At 41.6% G+C, this 22,333-nt stretch overlaps 1 protein-coding gene across 1 annotated transcript in view; it reads left to right on the forward strand.

The window, feature by feature from the left end:
• cdh13 (cadherin 13, H-cadherin (heart)) overlaps window positions 1-22,333 on the forward strand; it is a 570,143-nt gene that overhangs the window by 373,093 nt on the left and 174,717 nt on the right. The window contains exon 7 of the mRNA XM_055934321.1: window positions 9,614-9,792. Coding sequence (XP_055790296.1) covers window positions 9,614-9,792 — 179 coding nt within the window. The remainder of the gene's footprint in view (window positions 1-9,613; window positions 9,793-22,333) is intronic.

Here is a 22,333-nt window from a genome sequence, read left to right on the forward strand (position 1 = left end):
AGACAGATATCTTGTGAATACAGACAACATTTCCGATTTTTGAAGTGTTTTACAGCGAAAACACAATATATCGTTATATTAGCTAACATCATAAGCTAGCATAAGGCAGCATTGATTCTAGTCAAGCGCTAGCCTAGCATAGTTAGCAGAGTTAGCATTCAACAGTTCGACATTTTTATGAAAAAGCATCCCAAATTGGGTCTTATCTTTCTTGGTACTCCATCAGAATGTTGTAACGGGGTCCAATGTCCAGTAGAGTCTTTAGTTGGGTTCCAGAACGAATGATTTCCCTCTTTGGTTAGCTAGCACGGTAGCATTGCTGCGCCAGAAAGCGTTTCTTCAAAAAATTCTTCCGTCGTTTCACATCTAAAGTCCAGAATAAATTGCAATAATATAATTAAAGTATATTGAAAAAACATACTTTAGGATGATTTTGTGACATGTAGCAAATAATATCGTAGTCAGGCATCATATTCAACGTTATCTACCTTGTTCCAGAAGCCGAGATCAAATTATCCTTCGCGCCCGGATTTTTATTTTAACTGCGCAGGTCTCACAAGAAGTTCTGTTATTCAGTCCAGGGACGAGATATTCGACTCCTTTCAATTCTCACTTCCGCATTACATCCATATGAAGGCGTATGACGTGTTTCTACGGTCCTAAGTGTAATGACCTTTTATAGACAAGGTCTTAAAGAGACACATCGCATTTTGGGAAACTCAATTCGGCTGGGAAAATGGCTGTAAAAATATTTCTGTTCGACTTAGAGAAACAATTCAAACCTTTTTAGAAACTACAGACTGTTATCTATCCAACAGTAGTAAATATATGCATATTGGAAAATAAAAAGTTTCTTAGGAGGCCGTTTGAAAATGTGCACACATTTTCCAGTTTTTTCAATATTCAGCGTGCAGCCATAACAGGTTTAAGTTTGCTGAAAATCAACGCAGTTGACAGTGAGAGTACGTTTCTTTTTTTGCTGAGTATAGTTACTATTCACTTCAGTTCTAAAAAGGGCTCTACCCATCGGCTTCGCTAAGCCACACAGGAGGAGCACTTACAGGAGTGAAAAGCATCATCATTATAAATAACATCGGTCCGATTCTGACGCAAGCTTGTGTAAATTAATTACAATTCCCTTTTACTGCACTTTTCTTTCTATGCATATTCTGACCTTGAGAATAGCATGCTATTCACCCACTATTCGTTTGAGGTGGAGCTCGAAACAAATGAAGGTGTGGTGGAGGTGTGTCTACAGATACGCCGTATTATGACCTTGACTTAATTTTCTCCCACTTCCACCACCTTTACCAGCAAGGAAACCATGAATAAGGTCAAGCAAACCTTCCCGTTCCAAGTGGAAAAAGCATCTACTTAATTTTTTCCAATTAGACAGCAGCACTCTCATTGCACTGTAATTTTATATATTGATAAGATCTATTGAGCTAGGTAAGTGAGTAATCCGTTTGGAGAAGAGGATTGTAAATACACATAGCAAATGTTTTAAATTATTTTTCAATTTGACCCCTGGAGAGGAACGTGAAACCAACCATATGGAAGCAAACTGAAATCATATCAACATTGCATATATTGTGGCCCTTTATCCACAGTGAAATAGGATATAAATAGCTGTGCCATTATTCAGAATGCCAATTGTAACATTGTGTAGCCGGAGGACAGCTAGTTTCCCTCCTCCTCTGTGTACATTGACTTCAATCCAAAATCTAGGAGGATCATAGTAATTATGACAACTTCCGCAGGACATCCTCCAACCTATTAGAACTTTTATGCAGCATATACTGATATGCTTTCCACCTAAGCTACAGCTATCTAGCACTGCAGTGCATAAAATGTGGTGAGTAGTTGACTCAAATAGAGAGAAAGATCAGTTGAACAGTTTGGAACAAATACATTTCTTCAAAAATGAAAGAGGAGAGCGAGAGAGTATTTAATATTTAATATTTTTTACACTTTCACTTACGTAGCTAGGGATCGCAGCTAGCTAGTTTAGCCTACTCAAACACCCAGCTCAAATAGAGGGATACTATGTTACCTAGCTGGCTATTCAACACTTGAACTCTTCCAAGTCAAGGTAAGCTTTTGGTTTTATAATTTTTTTACTACCGGGGCCGGCGGGTGTGTCTGCTAAACTGCTTGCTAACTGTACTGCTACGTTTACTAATGCTTTAGTTCTGGTAAATATGTTGACTTGACATGTTACAATTGATTTGAACCCCCCTTTGTTCAGGGACACATTCCATTTCTGTTAGTCACATGTCTGTGGAACTTGTTCAGTTTATGTCTCAGTTGTTAAATCTTGTTATGTTCATACAAATATTTACACATGTTACGTTTGCTGAAAATAAACGCAGTTGACAGTGAGAGGACGTTTCTTCTTTTGGTGAGTTTATTATTAGTTTAATTAAACCGTACATCGCGTTCCAGCTGGTGTCAATTCCACATGTTACCACCGGCTAAGGCTATGACGTTGAAATGCCTATTGACTGTTCCATCTCACTGTGCAATCCACTGTAAAAACACAAATAGCTCAATGGGAAATGAGGAGAGAGAGGGAGGGAGGGTGAACTAACTGAATAGTTTGGTTCTGAATGAGCTTAGTCAATGCAGAAAGCAGATACACTTTATCTTCTTCCACGTTGTTGCTGCTATTCAGAAAGAACACTTATAGTAGTAGTACCATATATTTTTGTGTTGGATCTCTCTGCCAAATACCCCCAGCAGAGGGATTTGGCAATTTACTGCCAAGATTTTTCCATTCCTTAGCCCATGCTTCCATAAGCAGAGGCCAAAAGAGTACACAGCCATAACAAATATTAAACATACCTCCTTCTATCGTTAATGCTTTAGTTCATTGTGCACTACCTATCGGAAGTGGGGGGAAAATGGAGACTGAATATTCCACTGTAGAGACACACACTTCTACTGAAGAAGCAATCAGCTGCCTGCTGCTGCTTTATGACCATAACCAAGGATATCTTCACTGTCCCTTTTGTTATCTGATCTCATCCTCCCTCAGCATGTACAGTATACTGCCATTCAAATAAACTAGCAACACAACCAAACATTTCTGTGGCTTAGGATTCTCTCATTGCAAACCTCCAAACTGCTTGAAAACAAAGAAATAGTGTCACCATCTTGGATAAAAAATAAATATTGCACTGTAATTAGTTGCAATAATTAACAATTAACGACCATTCCACAGGTGCATGTTCATTAATTGTTTATGGTTCATTGAACAAGCATGGGAAACAGTGTTTAAACCCTTTACAAGATATTTGGATTTTTACGAATTATCTTTGAACGACAGGGTCCTGAAAAAGGGGCGTTTCTTTTTTTGCTGAGTTTAGATTAAACAAGTGGTTAGGCATTTTCAACACAGAAATGTTTCTTAAAAATATATATTTTTACATTCCCCCCCAAAACGTGTACATATGACCAGTATGTAAGAATAAAGTGTCTTTATACTTCTAGACATGTACAGACAATGACTACATCTCATCTGCCTAGACCAGCCTGCTCACACCCCCATCCCTAGTGCCTGCATTATTGTTTGCCATTTTTTTTACCAATTTGTTTTTCTCAGTCACTCATGCTATTTAAAAACTCCAATAATATATAATTTGATTTTTTCATTGTGCCAATGATGGCGGATTAATTGACTTCCAAGTTTTTAGTGTATGTTTTTTCAAGTGATGAGCCCATTGGTTATCTCACTACATATAATACATATACTCTCTGAGTTATTTTGGATAAGTAACTGTCCAACCATGTGATGGCAGGTGATGTAAAGCCATAATAAGTGAGTTTTTACAATAGCAACTGATGATCATGCGGACGCCTTAATATGGCTGCAAGCCCGAAGCCGGGCACAATATGACAACAGCCACTTCAAGTGCAGGGCGCAAAATTCAAAATATATTTTTTAGAAATATTTAACTTTCACACATTAACAAGTCCAATACAGCAAATGAAAGGTGCACATCTTGTGAATCCAGCCAACATGTCCGATTTTTAAAATGTTTTACAGCGAAAACAGCACGTATATTTATGTTAGCTCACCACCAAATACAAAAAAGGACAGACATTTTTCACAGCACTGGTAGCATGCACAAAGCCAACCTAACTAACCAAGAACTAACCAAACTAACCAACAAACAACTTCATCAGATGACAGACTTATAACATGTTATTCAATAAATCTATGTTTTGTTTGAAAAATGTGCATATTTCAGGTATAAATCATAGTTTACATTGCAGCTACAATCAGAAATTGCACCGAAAGCAGCCCGAATAATTAGACACCAACGTCAAATACCTAAATACTCATCATAAAACATTTCTGAAAAATACATAGTGTACAGCAAATGAAAGACAGGCATCTTGTGATTCCAGCCAATATTTCCGATTTCTTAAGTGTTTTACAGCGAAAACACAATATAGCGTTATATTAGCTTACCACAATAGCCAGAAACACAAGCCATTTCCCAGTAGCAAAAGTTAGCGATCGTAACAAACCAGCAAAAGATATATAATTTTTGACTAACCTTGATATGCTTCATCAGATGACAGTCCTATAACATCAGGTTATACATACACTTATGTTTTGTTCGAAAATGTGCATATTTAGAGCTGAAATCAGTGGTTATACATTGTGCTAACGTAGCATCTTTTTCCCACCATGTCCGGATATTTTTCTGACACTTTTTCTGACACACATATTCTGACCAAATAGCTATTCATAAACATAACTAAAAAATACATGTTGTATAGGAAATGATAGATACACTAGTTCTTAATGCAATCGCCGTGTTAGAATTCTAAAAATAACTTCATTACGACATCCAGCTTAGGTATAGCGAGAGAGTACCCAAAAGTTGGGCTCAAACGACTAGCACAACATGTTCGACAGATATATGAAATAGCATCATAAAATGAGTCCTACTTTTGCTGATCTTTCATCAGAATGTTGTACAAGGGGTCCTTTGTCGGGAACAATCGTTGTTTGGATTTAGAACGGCCTTTTTCCCTCTCGATTTAGCAAGCACACTTGCCAAGTGGCGCGAATCTCTCCATGTCAACAAACGGAACTATATTGAAAAAACATACTTTACGATGATATTGTCACATGTATCAAAGAAAATCAAAGCCGGAGATATTAGTCGTCCATAACGGCAGATTATCAGAAGGCAAATCCAGGTCCCTGCTCGCGCTCTCCAGAAGACAGGAAACTGGTGACACGTCATGCCAAGCGCTATGATTCGAGTCCAGATCAAGTTATACACTCCATTTCTTCTCTCACTCCTTGTCGACATCTAGTGGAAGACGTATGAAGTGCATCTAAACGAATAAATATCAAGGACTTTAATAGGCAGCCCCTAGAAGAGAGCATCGATTTCAGATTTTCCACTTCCTGTCAGGAAGTTTGCTGCAAAAGGAGTTCTGTTTTACTCACAGATATAATTCAAACGGTTTTAGAAACTAGAGAGTGTTTTCTATCCAATAGTAATAATAATATGCATATTGTACGAGCAAGAATTGAGTACGAGGCCGTTTGAAATGGGAACCTTTTATCCGGCCACTCAATACTGCCCCTGCAGCCCAAACAGGTTAACAGTTCTCACAGTTTCCTAACAGGTGCATGTATTATCAGATTCACTTCCTGAGTTATCTCTATCTTTATCACTACACGCAGAAGGTGAAAGCACAGAAACAATGTTTCCAGCTTACATGTTCATATTTGTTTAGAGAGTCACGATTAATGATTAGAAGTATGATGTATATGTGTCATTTGCATATGTATATTCAAAAAACACTCAGTATCTTGATTAACTCCGCATTGTAGAAGTGATCTTTAACATTTAAACTCACTCTCTATCAGTATTGGCAATCATGGCTTGGTCTGGTGCACAACTTTAGAGCTTCTAGCCAAGTAACATGTACAGTATAGGGAAGACTGTGAATAATCCTGGTCCACTGGAAATAGCAGTGGATAGATACAATAACCCATGCATGGGGAGCTGTGTAACCCATGGGCCTCTCTAGCCAAGTCAGTAGAGATGGCTGCATCAGCCAGGGACTGTGTAGTGTGATGGTCTGTGAAATTACTGTGCCGGAGCACCCCCCATCAGTACTCTACTCTGTCTGTCCCAACTGACAGATCCTATAATTAAAACAGAGACACTAATTATTCTGGAGGGATATGTCAGCCATGGTCACAAGTTCAGTGGATGACAGCTTGTGTGTTTTGAATGTATGTTTGAGTGAGTTACTCACTGAATTTAGCTCTGTGGCGTATGTGAATGTGTGTGTGTGGAATGGTAAAGAGATTGTCTGTCTCTGTCTGTCTATCTGTCTGTCTGCTGGGAGATCTGTGACACACAGGGCCTCTGTAATTAGCCTGTAGAAGGATTACTGCTTTACCCACTACAAGTGGTTCACCTTACAGTTCGAACACCTGCCAGGGTATCAAATCCATTCCTCTCTGCCTCTCAGCCCTCCATTACATTGTCACGCCTTGGCCATAGAGAGGCTTTTATTCTCTATTTTGGTTAGGCCAGGGTGTGACTAGGGTGGGCATTCTAGTTTCTTTATTTCTATGTTTTCTGTTTCTATGTTTTGGCCGTGTATGGTTCTCAATCAGGGACACCTGTCTATTGTTGTCTCTGATTGGGAATCATACTTAGGCAGCCTTTTTTCCCACCTGCGTTTTGTGGGTAGTTGTTTTCTGTATAGTTTATGCTCCTTTCAGAACTGTTTCGGTTTTCCCTCTTGTTTATTTTGTTCGAGTGTTTTGTGATCAAATAAAAATCATGAACACTTACCACGCTGCGCTTTGGTTCGATCCTCATTATGACGAGAGCCGTGACAGAACTACCCACCACAAACGGACCAAGCGGCGTGGCCGGGAGGAGCAGCGTTTTCTGGAGGAATGGACATGGGAGGAGATTCTGGATGGTAAAGGACCCTGGAGGCAGGCTGGAGAATATCGCCGTCCAAAGGAGGAGATTAAAGCAGCAAAGGCGGAACGGCGACGATATGAGGAGGCAAGTCATCGACGGAAGCCCGAGAAGCCACTCCCAAAAAATTTGGGGGGTGTCACACGGGGAGGTTGGCGGAACTAACTCCCCGTGCTCATGGCAAGGAGCGTGGTACTGGTCAAGCACCGTGTTATGCGGTAAAGCGCACGGTGTCTCCAGTGCGCGTGCACTGCCCGGTGCGCTCGGAGCCAGCTCTCCGCAAGTGCCACGCTAGAGTGGGCATCCAGCCAGGGCAGATTGTGCCAGCTCAGCACTCTTGGTCTCCGGTGCGCCGTTTTTGCCCAGGGTATCCTGCGCCGGCTCTGCGCACTGTGTCTCCGGTGCGCTATGACTGCTCAGTGCGTCCTATGCTTGCGCTCCGCACGTGCCGGGCTAAAGCGGCATTCAGCCAAGAGGAGCGGTGCAAGTTCTAAGCACCAGATCTCCAGTGCTCCCCCACAGCCCGGTTCGACCTGTGGCTGCGCTCTGGAGGTGCCGGGCTAAAGTGGGTATTCAGCCAGGAAGAGTGGTGCCAAGGATAAGCATCAGATCTCCAGTGCTCCCCCACAACCCAGTTCATCCTGTGCCTGCTCCACGGACCATGCCTCCAGTAGGTCTCCCCAGCCTGGTGAGTCCTGTGCCTGCCCCACGGGTCAGTCCAGAGCCTCCAGCGACGGTCCCCAATCAGGAGCCTCCAGCGACGGTCCCTAGTCCGGGGCCTGCGGCGAGGGTCCCCAGTCCGGGGCCTGCTGCGAGGGTTCCCAGTCCGTGGCCTGCTGCGAGTTTCCCCAGTCCGGGGTCGGCGACGAGGGTCTCCGCACCAGAGGTGCCACCAAAGTGAGGGGAGCCAGAGGTGGAGCATGGTCTACGTCCCGCACCGGAGCCGCCGCCGTGAAGAGATGCCCACCCGGACCCTCCCCTTTAGAGTCAGGTTTTGCGGCCGGAGTCCACACCTTTGGGGGGGTGGGGGGGGGGGGGGGGGGGGGACTGTCACGCCTTGGCCATAGAGAATCTTTTATCCTCTACTTTGGTTAGGCTAGGGTGTGACTAGGGTTGGCATTCAAGTTTCTTTATTTCTATGTTTTCTGTTTCTATGTTTTGGCCGTGTATGGTTCTCAATCAGGGACAGCTGTATGATTGGGAATCATACTTAGGCAGCCTTTTCACACCTGTGTTTTGTGGGTAGTTGTTTTCTGTATAGTTTATGCTCCTTACAGAACTGTTTCGGTTTTCCCTCCTGTTTATTTTGTTTGAGTGTTTTGTGATCAAATAAAAATCATGAACACTTACCACGCTGCGCTTTGGTTCGATCCTCATTACGACAAGAGCCGTGACATACATACTATTGACCATATGTCCATTTACACTAAAGCAACTATTTAGCATACTTGATGCACTCTGATGCAGTTTTTGCACTTTTGGCTAATTTGTTGCTAATTTGACTGAGTTCCCGACTAATACTCCATAGCAAAGAATCAACAAACGGTAAGGTGAACAGTCAAATCAAATCAAATGTTATTTGTCACAAACACAGTTTAGAGCAGTGCAAAAGTGTAGTAAAATTATTGTATGCTAGCTCTCTCAACATTGCAGTACAATCAGTACAATCAATAATAAAGAGTCAAATCTAAAATAACAAGTAATAGAAGCGGTAGTGTCATAGTAATAAGCTGATAAGAATGACGACTCAACCTCAACAGCCGTGGTGAAGAGACTGAAACGAGGCTTGTGTTTTTTTATAGGTACTTTGACTGGTCCAAACTAAATTGCCTGGCTCCACAGAGATGTCTTGCTGTTTTCATATGAGATGTGTGTAGTGAGAGAATACGAAGTGGGGGAGAGATTGCCGTACCACCGGCTAACAAATTCTCTTGCCTTTAGAGTGGAAGTGTGAGGCTCATCACTGAGGCGAGACATGACGATGGAAAGTTGAAGAGATGTCAAGGATTGACTGGGATTTCAGCTTAGACTGCAGGGGTGGCTCTCCGTTCCTGTTCCATTATCAAATCACATGTGGTGTATTGTTCTGACCAGCATTAGGGAGATAATGCATTAGTAGAGGATGTGAGTTGCAGAGTGAGATTCTGACTAATGCCTGTCATTATTCTTAGCCTTTGTCTCAGTCCTTGTTGTTAGATCAGCGTTGAACAGGCTCATATTTTCATCATACTTGTGATTTGGTAACTCAATGTACTTTCATGTGATTGACAAAGTGACTGACTTTATTGGTCTGGAATGCTTATCATACAGATGTAGGATCTTAATTCGATCACCCTGTTGCATGAGAACTTTCCTGCAACGCAGTAAAGTTTGAACACGTATTATATCTGAGGTTTAAAAAGGCTTCTGAAGTTTGTAATTTACACTTTTAAATTTCAGACTTGATTTTCCCTTATGAAAAATCAATCCCTTCAAAAATGTCCATTAAATATAATCCACATAATAATTCACATTTCCTGTTGCTGCAATATCATTTTCCTGCTGTAGAAAACTGGCTCAAATTAAGATCCTACATCTGTAGGTTGTGCTCAAGATAGTGCTGTAAACTTCTAACGAACTTGTGTCTGTTTCCATAGGAACGGTGGTGATGACGATGACAGCAGAGGATGCTGATGACCCCAGGTTGCAGAACGCGGTGCTACGTTACAACATCGTGAGGCAGTCGCCCGATAAACCCTCGCCCAACATGTTCTACATCAACCCAGAGAGCGGCAACATTGTCACTGTGATCTCCCCCACGCTGCTGGACAGAGAGGTGAGTGTGCCGGGCTGGGCTGGGAGCCTCTCCAGACTGATCTAATGGGGCCTCAAAACATTGCTGCTGTCTCACTGCCTCACTGCCTCACTACCATGATGTTTTAAATCACTGTTGTTATTGTCAGTAAAGAGACTGTAGATAGGCGAATGAAGGAGGCGGGAGAGGGGGTCACTGTGCTGGAGAGATGAGGGGGGTGAGGGAAGGCGGAGGGTGGATTTCTGTGGTGCATTCTAATGAGCAAGCGGAGGCAGCATCGCCCCATTCCTTAACCGGAGCGAGACAACGGCATGATTGCTTTTTCAGCGGGGTGACGAATGCCAGAACATCGATTCACTGTGCTCGTGGAAGAGGAATATTAGCTGTTGTCAGACACTTAGAGCTTGGTTTAATTGAGGTGATACACACTTATCCACCAGCATCGGCTGTGTCCAACAAGTCCAACAGAAACCTCTCAGCTGGAACAGGGAAATCACTATCAAATGGCAATGAGTGGATCTCTGAGCTATAACTCTCATAGATGATTAATTGATAAATGTGTTAGTACTGTGTGTAATTCAAACATTGAGCGCCTGGTCTGTGTGCTCATGAAGGATGCTATTGATTTCTGTTGAGTTAGAAATTGCATGATTAGTGGGTTGTATTGAATGTGATCACCCCTTTATTGCATGTTTATAGTTCATACCTGTGTCTGTGTTACAGACAAAATAGACAAAATCACATATACAGGTAACTGCCAAAATAATGGAAACAGTTGAGTAAATGATGGAAACACTTTAGTAAATGATGGAGACACTTTAGTAAGTGATGGAAACACTTTAGTAAGTGATGGACACACTTTAGTAAGTGATGGACACACTTTAGTAAGTGATGGACACACTTCAGTAAATGATGGAAACACTTTAGTAAATGATGGAAACACTTTAGTAAATGATGGAAAAACTTTAGTAAGTGATTGAAACACTTTAGTAAGTGATGGAAACACTTTAGTAAATGATGGAAACACTTTAGTAAATGATGGAAAAACTTTAGTAAGTGATGGAAACACTTTAGTAAGTGATGGAAACACTTTAGTAAATGATGGAAACACTTTAGTAAATGATGGAGACACTTTAGTAAATGATGGAAAAACTTTAGTAAGTGATGGACACACTTTAGTAAGTGATGGACACACTTTAGTAAGTGATGGACACACTTTAGTAAGTGATGGAAACACTTTAGTAAGTGATGGAAACACTTTAGTAAGTGATGGAAACACTTTAGTAAGTGATGGAAACACTTTAGTAAGTGATGGAAACACTTTAGTAAGTGATGGAAACACTTTAGTAAGTGATGGAAACACTTTAGTAAGTGATGGAAACACTTTAGTAAGTGATGGAAACACTTTGGTAAGTGATGGAAACACTTTTGTAAATGATGGGAACACTTTAGTAAATGAGGGATACAAAGTATATTGAAAGCAGGTGCTTCCACACAGGTGTGGTTCCTGAGTTACTTAAGTAATTGACATCCCATCATGTTTAGGGTCATGTAGACAAAGCCATTATTTTGGATACCATGACAATGCACCCATCCACAGGGCATGAGTGGTCACTGAATGGTTTAATGAGCATGGAAATTATGTAAACAAGGGATGGGCAACTTCAGTCACACTTTTGCCCCAGCCCCAGCTAACACACCAAAAATCAACTAATCATTGTCTTTAGAAGCCTTTTTAAACATTGAATACACTACAAGTTTGCATTACCTGCTGAGCAGGAAAATTCTCAGCAACAAAAGAGATCCTACATCTGTATCTTCTAGGTGTCTGGAGAGCTTTAAACCTTGGCTACTTCAGCAGATACTCATAAGTATGTATTGCACGCCCTCCATCTGGCACACCAAACTACTTGTTTTACTGGATGAAAAACGTTGTTCCTCCACCCTGTAAATGCATTGGACATAATTCAGGTTGAGCTGTAAGTGTATTTAGATGGACATTCCATGGTACCCCGGGAGGCAAAACAGTCCATCGAAAATTGGAAAATCTATTTTGTCACATTGAAATCAAGTTGATTTTCCCTCCACCACTCTCACTCAGGCGTTAAATTCTGTCTTGATATGCACATCTATGTCCTCCGTATCTATTTTTCCCTCCACTTTGTCTGCTCCTCTCTCCTTTCTTTCTGCCTCTCACTTTTTGCATCAATGGCAGACTATATTTTTGACAGCTAATATCGTACACAGAAGGGGCTATTTTCTTAGGGGCTGTGAAGTAGCAGATACTGTATGCAGCCGATCAGACAGGAAAGACAGACTTTAGAGATCGGATCTCTCTGTCTCTGCAAGCCTAAGAGCAGTAGTCTATCAGGAGTCAATCTGATGGACACAGTCTCACAGACACTGGCCAGAACTACACAACACTCTCAGACATTTCAATCATGGCAAAATCAATTGGTTAACATCAAATGCTTTCACTTGTTCTTTAGAAAGGAATACACTTTAAGCTGCAGTGGATGCAAAGGTATGTTTGCATTTTTAAAAAGCCGGTGTACTACGCATGGCCTTTCCAGTGGCAGATGTGATGGGTTGATTTGACAGGGACAATGTGTGAGTTATACCAGCTGTCTGTCAGATTGATAGCCCTGAATAATGGGCTCTGTGTGTGTTTTTATGTGTGTTTGTTTGTGCCTACGTGTATATGTTTCATGTTAGTGTTTAGAGCTGTTGTCTCAGTCTCCTAGCTGTGGTGCATTGTGATTAATGGACTTTCCAGTCCATTGTGCTGTCACGGCCTGCCTCCCCTCGTCAAGCGACCAACCTCCCCTCCCCTCATCACGACTAATCCTACATCCTGTCCACAGTCATCAGTACCTGGAGCACAGCGGAGTAGAGCTTCCTCTCTCCTCTCCTCCGACAGACAATTTCACCTTGGACCTGCCCAGGACCCGGAGGCCATCACTCTACAGCACACAGAGGCACTGTCAGCCCAAGCTTTATCTGGCCTACACCCCTCCTTCAGTAACAGTCAGCTTTTCAGATGAATCAGGTTCATGGCGTGTGGTCATCATGGCACTGTGAAGTTTACCAACTCTGTGTGGTGTCCCTGCAATTGCTGTTATGTAAAAAAAAAAAAAAAAAGTGAAAAATGATGATCCCCTATTGATGTCACTTGTTAAATCCACATCAATCAGTGTAGATAAAGGGGAGGAGACAGGTCAAAGAAGGATGTTTAAGCCTTGAGATAATTGAGACATGGATTGTGTATGTGGGTCATTTAGAGGGTGATAGGGCAAGACAAAATATTTAAGTGCCTTTGAATGGAGTATGGTAGTAGGTGCCAGGCGCACTAGTCTGTGTCAAGAACTGCAACGCTGCGCAACAGTTTCCTGTGTGTATCAAGAATGGTCCACCACCAAAGGACATCCGGCCAACTTGACAAAACTGTGGGAAGCACTGGAGTCAACATGGGCCAGCATCCCTGTTGAACAAGTCCATGCCCCGACTAATTTAGCTTTTCTGTAGGAAAAAGGGGGTGCAACTCAATATTAGGAATGTGTTCCTAATGTTTGTGCACTCAGTGTACATTCCCACATTCCTCTATCATTTGAAATGATTCAATTCAATTATATTGTACATGCTGTGTGCATTATTTAGCGAAGGCTTTCGGTCTCTACTTGTCTCCACACTTCCACTTCTCCACTCATCTCCCCTCATTACAGCCTGTGATTCCTGCTGAAGCACAATGAAAGGTCAGCTGGAAGTTGTGTGTATAATGATGTGTTGATACTTATCTCCTCTGGATCTCCTCTGACCCATGCTGCTGCTGCTCTGAGGATGTATAGCACTCTGAGTGACAGACAGGTGTCATGTAGTGTGTTGCTATGCTCTTAAACCCATTGGAGAACTCCACAATGGTTTATAATGCCAGCACTTTCATAAGCGAGGCTTGTGTTCTGTTGCACAGAGCAGTGTAAAGCTCTTTAGGTTAGCACAAAGCAGTGAGTAGTAATGCACATATTATTAAATGTGAGTCAAAAAGAAAATAACATAATGGAAAGTCATATTTGCTTCTAGTATGTGCCAATAAAAAGTAATTGTTGTAGGTTTGAATCATCAACACCCTGCTATGATTATTTGAGCAGCTCTGATATGTTTCAAGCTGTGTCTTTAATCTAGTTTACTTTGCAATGGCTTTGCCAGGTGTCACTGACACACACGCACGCTCAAGCACATGTATACACACACACACACACACACACACACACACACACACACACACACACACACACACACACACACACACACACACACACACACACACACACACACACAGAGAAAGGCAGACTAATGTGATTGAGGAAGTAGTGATGGGGTGTAGATTACGGTGTACAGGCACATGGTGCTGCTGGTCTGGCTGGGACCTAACTGGTGTGGGCAGACTGTTATTGATGGTGACTGTGGATTTCTAATTCTCTCTGGGCAATCTGGGACCTGTCACTGGTAACGGCAGCCAATCGATATGCCTGGCAGCCCCTCCTCTTCCATATGGAGGAATTACAAAGAGCCAAAATCAACGTTCAAATCAATGTCCTCCCTTTGTGGGGTCTGGGGAGCAGAGGTCTGTCCACATTCACTGTTCCTGTTACCTCTGAGAGTGACCCAGCCAGGAACATGACCTATCCTGAATGCTTCAATGGCTCTGTCTGTCCGTCCATCCATTCATTCGTCTATCCATCTGTCTGAGTTTAAACAGATGGGTTATCAGAGCTAATTGTTAAATTCATATCTCTGTCAGACACAAAATAACACTTAACAAGAAAATGGTACAATAACAAGACATTTATTTAAGAGTGACAGGAGGACAGACAACATTATTTTCTGGGTTTGTTGTACCTGTGTATCTATTTCGTTATAACCAATCATGTTGATACGATGGCCATGGTAGCTGGTATTCCCCTTCTTTGTTCTATGTTCTTCATGTGATAAATGGATGTTTACCTTCCATTTGTCACTGTGGTCCTCCTAGTTAGTACATGAAGGTACATGGTATGAATGGAATCCATAGCGCTCAGCTTGATCAGCAGTACATAATGAGTAATGGAGGCGCGAGAGAATGACCCTGTTTATTAGTTTTGACCTTGCCAGTGTGATCTCATCATGGTGTTTGGGCTGATAAGAAAGCAGTGCTTGTGAAATGGTTTATTTGGCTTGGTGATGAGAGAGGCTGTGTTGTGAACTCTGGCTTTAGCAAGTTGTTATCATCACAAGTCTACCATTCATTCTGCCTGCCTGTCAGTTTTTCCCTCTCTCTCTACTGCTTCCTCAATTCCTCACCTCTCTCTCTCTCGCTCTCTCTCTCTCTCTCTCTCCAACTTTAATACAATAATAATATACTGTATGTAATAATATATGCCATTTAGCAGACGCTTCTATCCAAGGTGACTTACAGTCATGCGTGCATTTTAAGTATGAGTGGTCCAGGGAATCGACCCCACTATCCTGGCGCTGCAAGCACCATGCTCTGCTAACTGGGCATCTCTCTCACTCTCTCTCTCTCTACCTCCATTTCTCAGCGCTTCACTTCGGACATCCAATTACTCCCGGGTCATAGCGTAGTGATTTCATTCAGAGCAGCAGCATTCACCCCCGCCTTCAAACAGCCATTCAAATTACCGCCCCGCCTGTCCGCCACCGCCCGCAAAATGTTGTTTTCAAACATTCCTCGTCCGCCACCTAATCTGATCCCTCAGACATAATTGAATGTCAGTCGCCACATAAAGATTCCTTCCTCTCCTCAATTAGCAGCTGCTTCCCTCTGTCACCACAATGAGACAAAGCAGACAGAAAAATATTTACTCTTCCTCCAGGTAGGGGAGAGAGTTATTATATTATGTCATCTATATGCAAATAATACAGCGGCGACTTCAATTGGTAAAATGTCATTACTGCAGATCTGATGTGTGCACTCCAGTTTATAAACTCCCTTTTACTCCCTATTATGATCCAGAGATTGAGGCACCTGGCTTCAGAAATAGAGTTGTGATGCTCTAAAGGGTGCTGTGAAGAGAGGGAGAGAAGGAGCGTTCTGAGATAGAACGGAGGGAGGGATACTTCTCTGCTGCCTTACTCTTTCCATTCTCCCTTTTCTCTTTCTCCTTCTCTTTCTCTCCTCAGCCCTTTCATCTTCTGACATCGTAATGCACCTTTAGATTGGCTTCTTGGGACTCTCTATGCTTCCAGGCTGCCTATGATCAGAATGTCAGGTCAGAAAACTTTTACAGAGGTCTACTGTTTTACAGAACGGATTATTTTCAGCCAAATGCCCAAATATTCTCCCAAAGTGTACACTCTTAGAAAAAAGCTGCTATCTAGAACCTAAAAGTCTTCTTTGTCTGTTCTCGTAGAAGAACCCTTTAATGAACTGTTTTTGGTTTCAGGTAGAACCCTTTTTGGGTTCATGTATTATTATTTGACCCTGCTGGTCATCTATGAACATTTGAACATCTTGGCCATGTTCTGTTATAATTTTCCACCCGGCACAGCCAGAAGAGGACTGGCCACTCCTCATAGCCTGGTTCCTCTCTAGGTTTCTTCCTAGGTTCTGGCCTTTCTAGGAAGTTTTTCTTAGCCACCGTGCTTCTACACCTGCATTGCTTGCTGTTTGGGGTTTTAGGCTGGGTTTCTGTATAGCACTTTGAGATATCAGCTGATGTAAGAAGGGCTTTATAAATACATTTGATTTGATGTAAAACTCTTTCCACAGAGGGATCTACATGGAACCCAAAATAGTTCTACCTGGATCCAAAAAGGGTTATACCTGGAACCAAATCTGGTTATCCTATCGGGATAGCCGAAGAACCCTTCTGGGACTCTTTCTTCTAAGAGTATAGGGAGGTTTATGGCCTTTCATTGTTATAATACGTGACATTTGTGAGAAGGACACTAAAAACAGATTATCTAGAAGACAAATGACCTGACCTGAGAGAAGAATCACCTACTTTACTACTTTACATCAATGTCAATTAGCATCTAAGAGAAACTTGTCAGTCCACATTCAACAAACACTCTCTTTGATTTATCCTTCCTGATTCTACCTTTTTCTCACACACCCACACTCCTTTTCTCTGACACACAAGCACACATATTGTTGGACACTACTTTGTCTCTCATACTATTTGCTCTGATACCGGTCCTCTACAGTCTAGAAGAGTGAAGTACTATGCTGAATCTATTCCATGTATTCCATGTAAACAGATGCTTCACTCACAAGGTCTTGATCATGCAAAGCCTTTCCTGAACTGATCCTAGGGCTATGGTGTGATGTTTGTGTGAAAGTAAGATGTCACATAGCCAGTGTGCCAGAGGTTGTGAACAATGCCCCCTGTCTAGATCCCCCTCTCGCTCTGGTAGGATGAATACGGTGGACACAGTTCACAGACAGTGATGGAATATGCCCCCCCCCCCTCCTCTGGGCTCTCCTCTTCTCCTATCCTCCTCCCCTCTGCCGCCCTCCTCCATCACGGCTCTGTCCAGTTGCATTAGGTCGGAAATGAGATTCCACTAATTAATTAGATCTCAGAGTGCTAAAGATGAAGATTACATCCCAATGAAGGTTAGGAGTGTCAATCACTTTTTTTTCAAGCTGTGAATTCCTGTAGATAAATTGAGCCCCCTGGGTATTGTGGGTTGTTCATCTTTTCTTGTTCTTTTTTTAATTAATTGAGTCTCACAGACAGAGTGGCTCAGTCAATATGGGTCTGGGACAACTTAGGGAACAGCCCACATCAGCATTGTCTTCTCCAGAGGAGAACAGAGAACATGGATGGAACAGAGAATAGGGAAATGAAGAGATGAGAAATATTGCCATTAAGAGACAGATGGAAGAAACTGAGAGGAATAAGAAGGAGAGAGAATTGTCGCGAGGTAGAGAAATACACTGAGAAGGAGAGAGGAGCAGAGAAATACTGAGTGACTTCATTAACCCCACAGAAAACTGGAGAGTACAGTATAATTTACAATAGACCTACATTAATCATTTAAAGCAGACCTGCTCTTGATGTTGATGTGTTGCGCTTACTTGAATGTCATTTTCCTGTAACAATATGTCTATAAAACTAACAAGGTACATTTCAGACGTATTCCTTTTGACTGAGCAGTACTGTACTTTGACAACTATTGTGATGTGAAGTTAAAGCTATCAGGAAAAAAGTTTGCCAAAGAAAATACTTATTTATGTACTATTTCAAAGAATCAAATGTATTTTTCCTATTCAAAGAAACAATTTGACATAATTCATTTGGGTCCCAAAGCCAATGGCTGGCTATTCACTAATATCTCATTCCCTGGACAAGAGAACATACAGTATATGCTATGAGCTGGTGGATTTCCAGGAAATCTGGCACCAGCTCTCAATACTTCAAGTACACATCTTTTATTTTTCAAATGGCAGAGGAGTAGAAGCAATTTAAGAGCAATCTGTCCAGAGAATGGTTTAATATAATGGGTAACTGTCATCATAAAAAGCGAATAGGTAAGTGGTAGCCTCGAACTCTCAAGTCAAGGTTGTTACTTGCTAATTCAGAATAAATGTCTCAAATTACCTTGTACCCTTATATTCTGAAAGGACATGGAAAGCTGGGCATTATAAATATCCCTAGTCCCAATAATCAATGTGTATTAGTGCCGCGGTAAAGTGAGGCCATGGCTGAACGGCAAAAATAAAATGCCACAAAGTGATGTGGGCCATATTCCATTGCAGTACCAGGCAAAAAAGGGTATGTTCTCTCCTCAGTGGTGAATTGGAAGTCTGAACCTACTGCAGTTAGTGCTTATCTTAGTAGGGATCTTAGTGTGGTTCAGTCTAGTGTTCCTGCATGGAAGTATGGGTACATCTGAGGACTAAGCAGAGATAGGCTATCTGACAGGATTAGGACTACACTCAGATGACCAATGAACTGAGAGATGGTCCCCTGACTTGACCAGATGTGAAGAGAGAGAAGGAAAGTGTATTTATCCTATGTTCTCAGCATGGTGTATTTGTATTTCTCTCATCACCATGGTCCCTTACTCAGAGATGAAGACAGGATTCTTTCAAAGCGTGACAATTTGGGTCACTGATCACCGTTTTCTTCTAGTAATTGGTAATAGTGGGGCTTTACATTGCCTATTACTGTAACCCGGTCCGAAGATACAGTAGAATAAATTGTCTGCTAGCAGATATTGGACTGCTATTGGATATTCGACTTTTCTCCACACCAAATACCAACATACACATACAAACAGCAACCCAACACAAACAACGACTACATCTCCTCTGCTCACACCCCCATCCCTAGTGCCTGCGTTATTGATTGCCACATGGCCTTAAACTGTCATAATTTGTTTTTCTCGGTTGCCCCAGCTTTTTTAATATTTAAATACATGGGTTAATGATGACAGATTGATTGATTTCCAAGTTTTTAGTAAACGTTTTTTCATGACAAGATCATTTTCTAGCCCATTGTGTCTCACTACACCCCAATATGCCATGTCTTACAAATGCAAACAGATGGATTAAAAGTAAGTTTACATTGTAATAATTCTGACAGCCAACTTTCTAACTCATTATTAGTATTACACTTAAGACATGACTCTGACATTGTGCTGTAGAATTTGTGAATTTTGTCTCCTGTATAATACATTCTAGGCATTAATCAAATCAAATCAAATCACATTTTATTTGTCACACACATGGTTAGCAGATGTTAATGCGAGTGTAGCGAAATGCTTGTGCCTCTAGTTCCGACAATGCAGTAATAACCAACGAGTAATCTAACCTAACAATTTCACAACAGCTACCTTATACACACAAGTGTAAAGGGATGAAGAATATGTACATAAAGATATATGAATGAGTGATGGTACAGAACGGCGTAGGCAAGATGCAGTAGATGGTATTGAGTACATTATATACATATGAGATGAGTAATGTAGGGTATGTAAACATTATATTAAGTGGCATTGTTTAAAGTGGCTAGTGATTACATATAGATGGCAAGATGCAGTAGGTGGTATAGAGTACAGTATATACATATGAGATGCGTATGTAGGGTATGTAAACATTATATTAAGTTGAGTCAGTATGTTGGCAGCAGCCACTCAATGTTAGTGGTGGCTGTTTAACAGTCTGATGGCCTTGAGATAGAAGCTGTTTTTCAGTCTCTCGGTCCCTGCTTTGATGCACCTGTACTGACCTCGCCTTCTGGATGATAGCGGGGTGAACAGGCAGTGGCTCGGGTGGTTGTTGTCCTTGATGATCTGTATGGCCTTCCTGTGACATCGGGTGGTGTAGGTGTGCGGTGATGCGTTGTGCAGACCTCACTACCCTCTGGAGAGCCTTATGGTTGTGGGCGGAGCAGTTGCCATACCAGGTGGTGATACAGCCCGACAGGATGCTCTCGATTGTGCATCTGTAAAAGTTTGTGAGTGCTTTATTATTAGTTTATACTGGATTAAGCGTAACTTTTCATTAACTGTCATTTCTGTTAGTTGCTCCAACATTCCCTCCATGTTGTGCCAACATCATTTATTTAAGTCTAGGATCCAATAGTAAATAATGCTTTTAAGATATATGCTCTCTGCTAGGTTTTGTATATCTTCGCTATCATATGAACATCATTTTCTCACACGAATACAATTCACTAAAGCTCTAAAAGATTCCAAATCAAAATTTTGTGATATGTAACTATTAAATTGCATGTACTTGAAAAAAGTAATTTAAAAAATCTACATTGGTCAGTCAAAAATGGCCTTTTAATTCTGTCATGGAAATAAATGTATTTCACATTACCAAGTCATTTACAGTTTCTATGCCTTTAGAATTCTGAAAAGCTACCCAAGGACTGTTCCGTAGGGTTGTGCTTTTAGGGAGTGATATTGGTTCATGTAGAATCCGTTTCATTTTCCTCCATATTGTTGTAGTGTTTTTAACTATGAAGTTGTTCATGTTCTTAGCTTCATCCTTTTGAAAATATAAACAAAAATATTATTGGGATGAGCATGTACATCTTCAATTATGTACCCACTGTTCCTCTTTCGTGCACTAAACTATATGTCACAAGTAAAAGCCTTGGGTTGCAAGTTGATACAACTCCAAGTCTGGAAGGTTAAAAAAAACCTCAGACAGACGTAAAACTTTCCTTTTTATTCAATTAATTATATTTGCCATATGAAGTCTTATGAACGAGTATACTTTTTTAAAGAATGTCTTTGGTGGGGTAATTGGTATAACCGAAAATAAATACAAAAGCTTTGGGGGACATGCCAGGTTTATTCTACCTGTATGATTTATGGGAAGATTGTTCCATTTTGTAATGAACATGAGGGGAGACAGAGAGCTGGTTTCAAGCTCATGGTGCAGCAGGTGTTTATTGCAAAGGACCACAGGAGGAGGCAGGTAGCTGGGTCCAGGGGCAGGCAGAAGGTCATACACAGAGGGTCCAAAAGGGCAATAGTACAGGCAGGGAATAGGCTAGTATCGTAGTCCGGGAGATCAGGCAATAGGTAGAAAACAGGAAGTCCGATAGGCTAAAGTACAGGCAGGGAATAGGCAAAAGGCTTCGTTAGTGAGGCAGACAAAACTATCATACACGGGAGGATTAAATTGCAGGAAAAACAGAGCTCCGAAAGACATGTGTCACAAAACAAACAATATCTCACAGTGATGGGGTGCAAAGAACTGAACAAAATAGTGTGTGATAATGACGTTTTTTCCCACAAATATTCTGAAAATATTTTTAGCAAAGGAGCCATTGAGTTTTCAGTGTTGGTTCATTTAGAGTGCCTTCCGAAAGTATTTAGAACCCTTGAATTTCCCCCCCCCAAAAATTACATTACAGCCTTACTCTAAACTGGATTAAATATAAAAAATAATTCTCAGCAATCTACACACATTTAAAAAAAAAATATATATATATATATATATATATAAATACCACATCCTGTTACCTTTGATCATCCTTGAGATGTTTCTTCAACTTACCTGTGGTAAATTCAATTGATTGGACATGATTTGTAAAGGCACACACCTGTCTATATACAGTGCATGTCAGTGCAAAAACCAAGCAATGAGGTTGATGGAATGGTCCGTAGACCTCCAAGACAGGATTGTGTCGAGGCACAGATCTGGGGAAGGGTACCAAAAAATGTCTGCAGCATTGAAGGACCCCACGAACACAGTGGTCTCCATCATTCTTAAATGGAAGAAGTTTGAAACCACCAGGACTCTTCCTAAACTGAGCAATCGGGGGTGAAGGGCCTTGGTCAGGTAGGTGACCAAGAACGCGATGGTCACTCTGACAGATCTCTAGAGTTCCTCTGTGGAGATGGGTGAACCTATGGTAGAGTGGTCAGATGGAAGCAACTCCTCAGTAGAAGGCACATGACAGCCTGCTTAGATTTTGCCAAAAGGCACTTAAATACTCTCAGACCGTGAGAAACAAAATTATCTGGTCTTATGTAACCAAGATTGAACTATTTGGCCTGAATGCCAAGTGTCACGTCTAGAGGAAACCTGGCACCA

Source organism: Salvelinus fontinalis, chromosome 9 (genome assembly GCF_029448725.1).
Source record: "Salvelinus fontinalis isolate EN_2023a chromosome 9, ASM2944872v1, whole genome shotgun sequence".
NCBI lineage: Eukaryota > Metazoa > Chordata > Actinopteri > Salmoniformes > Salmonidae > Salvelinus > Salvelinus fontinalis.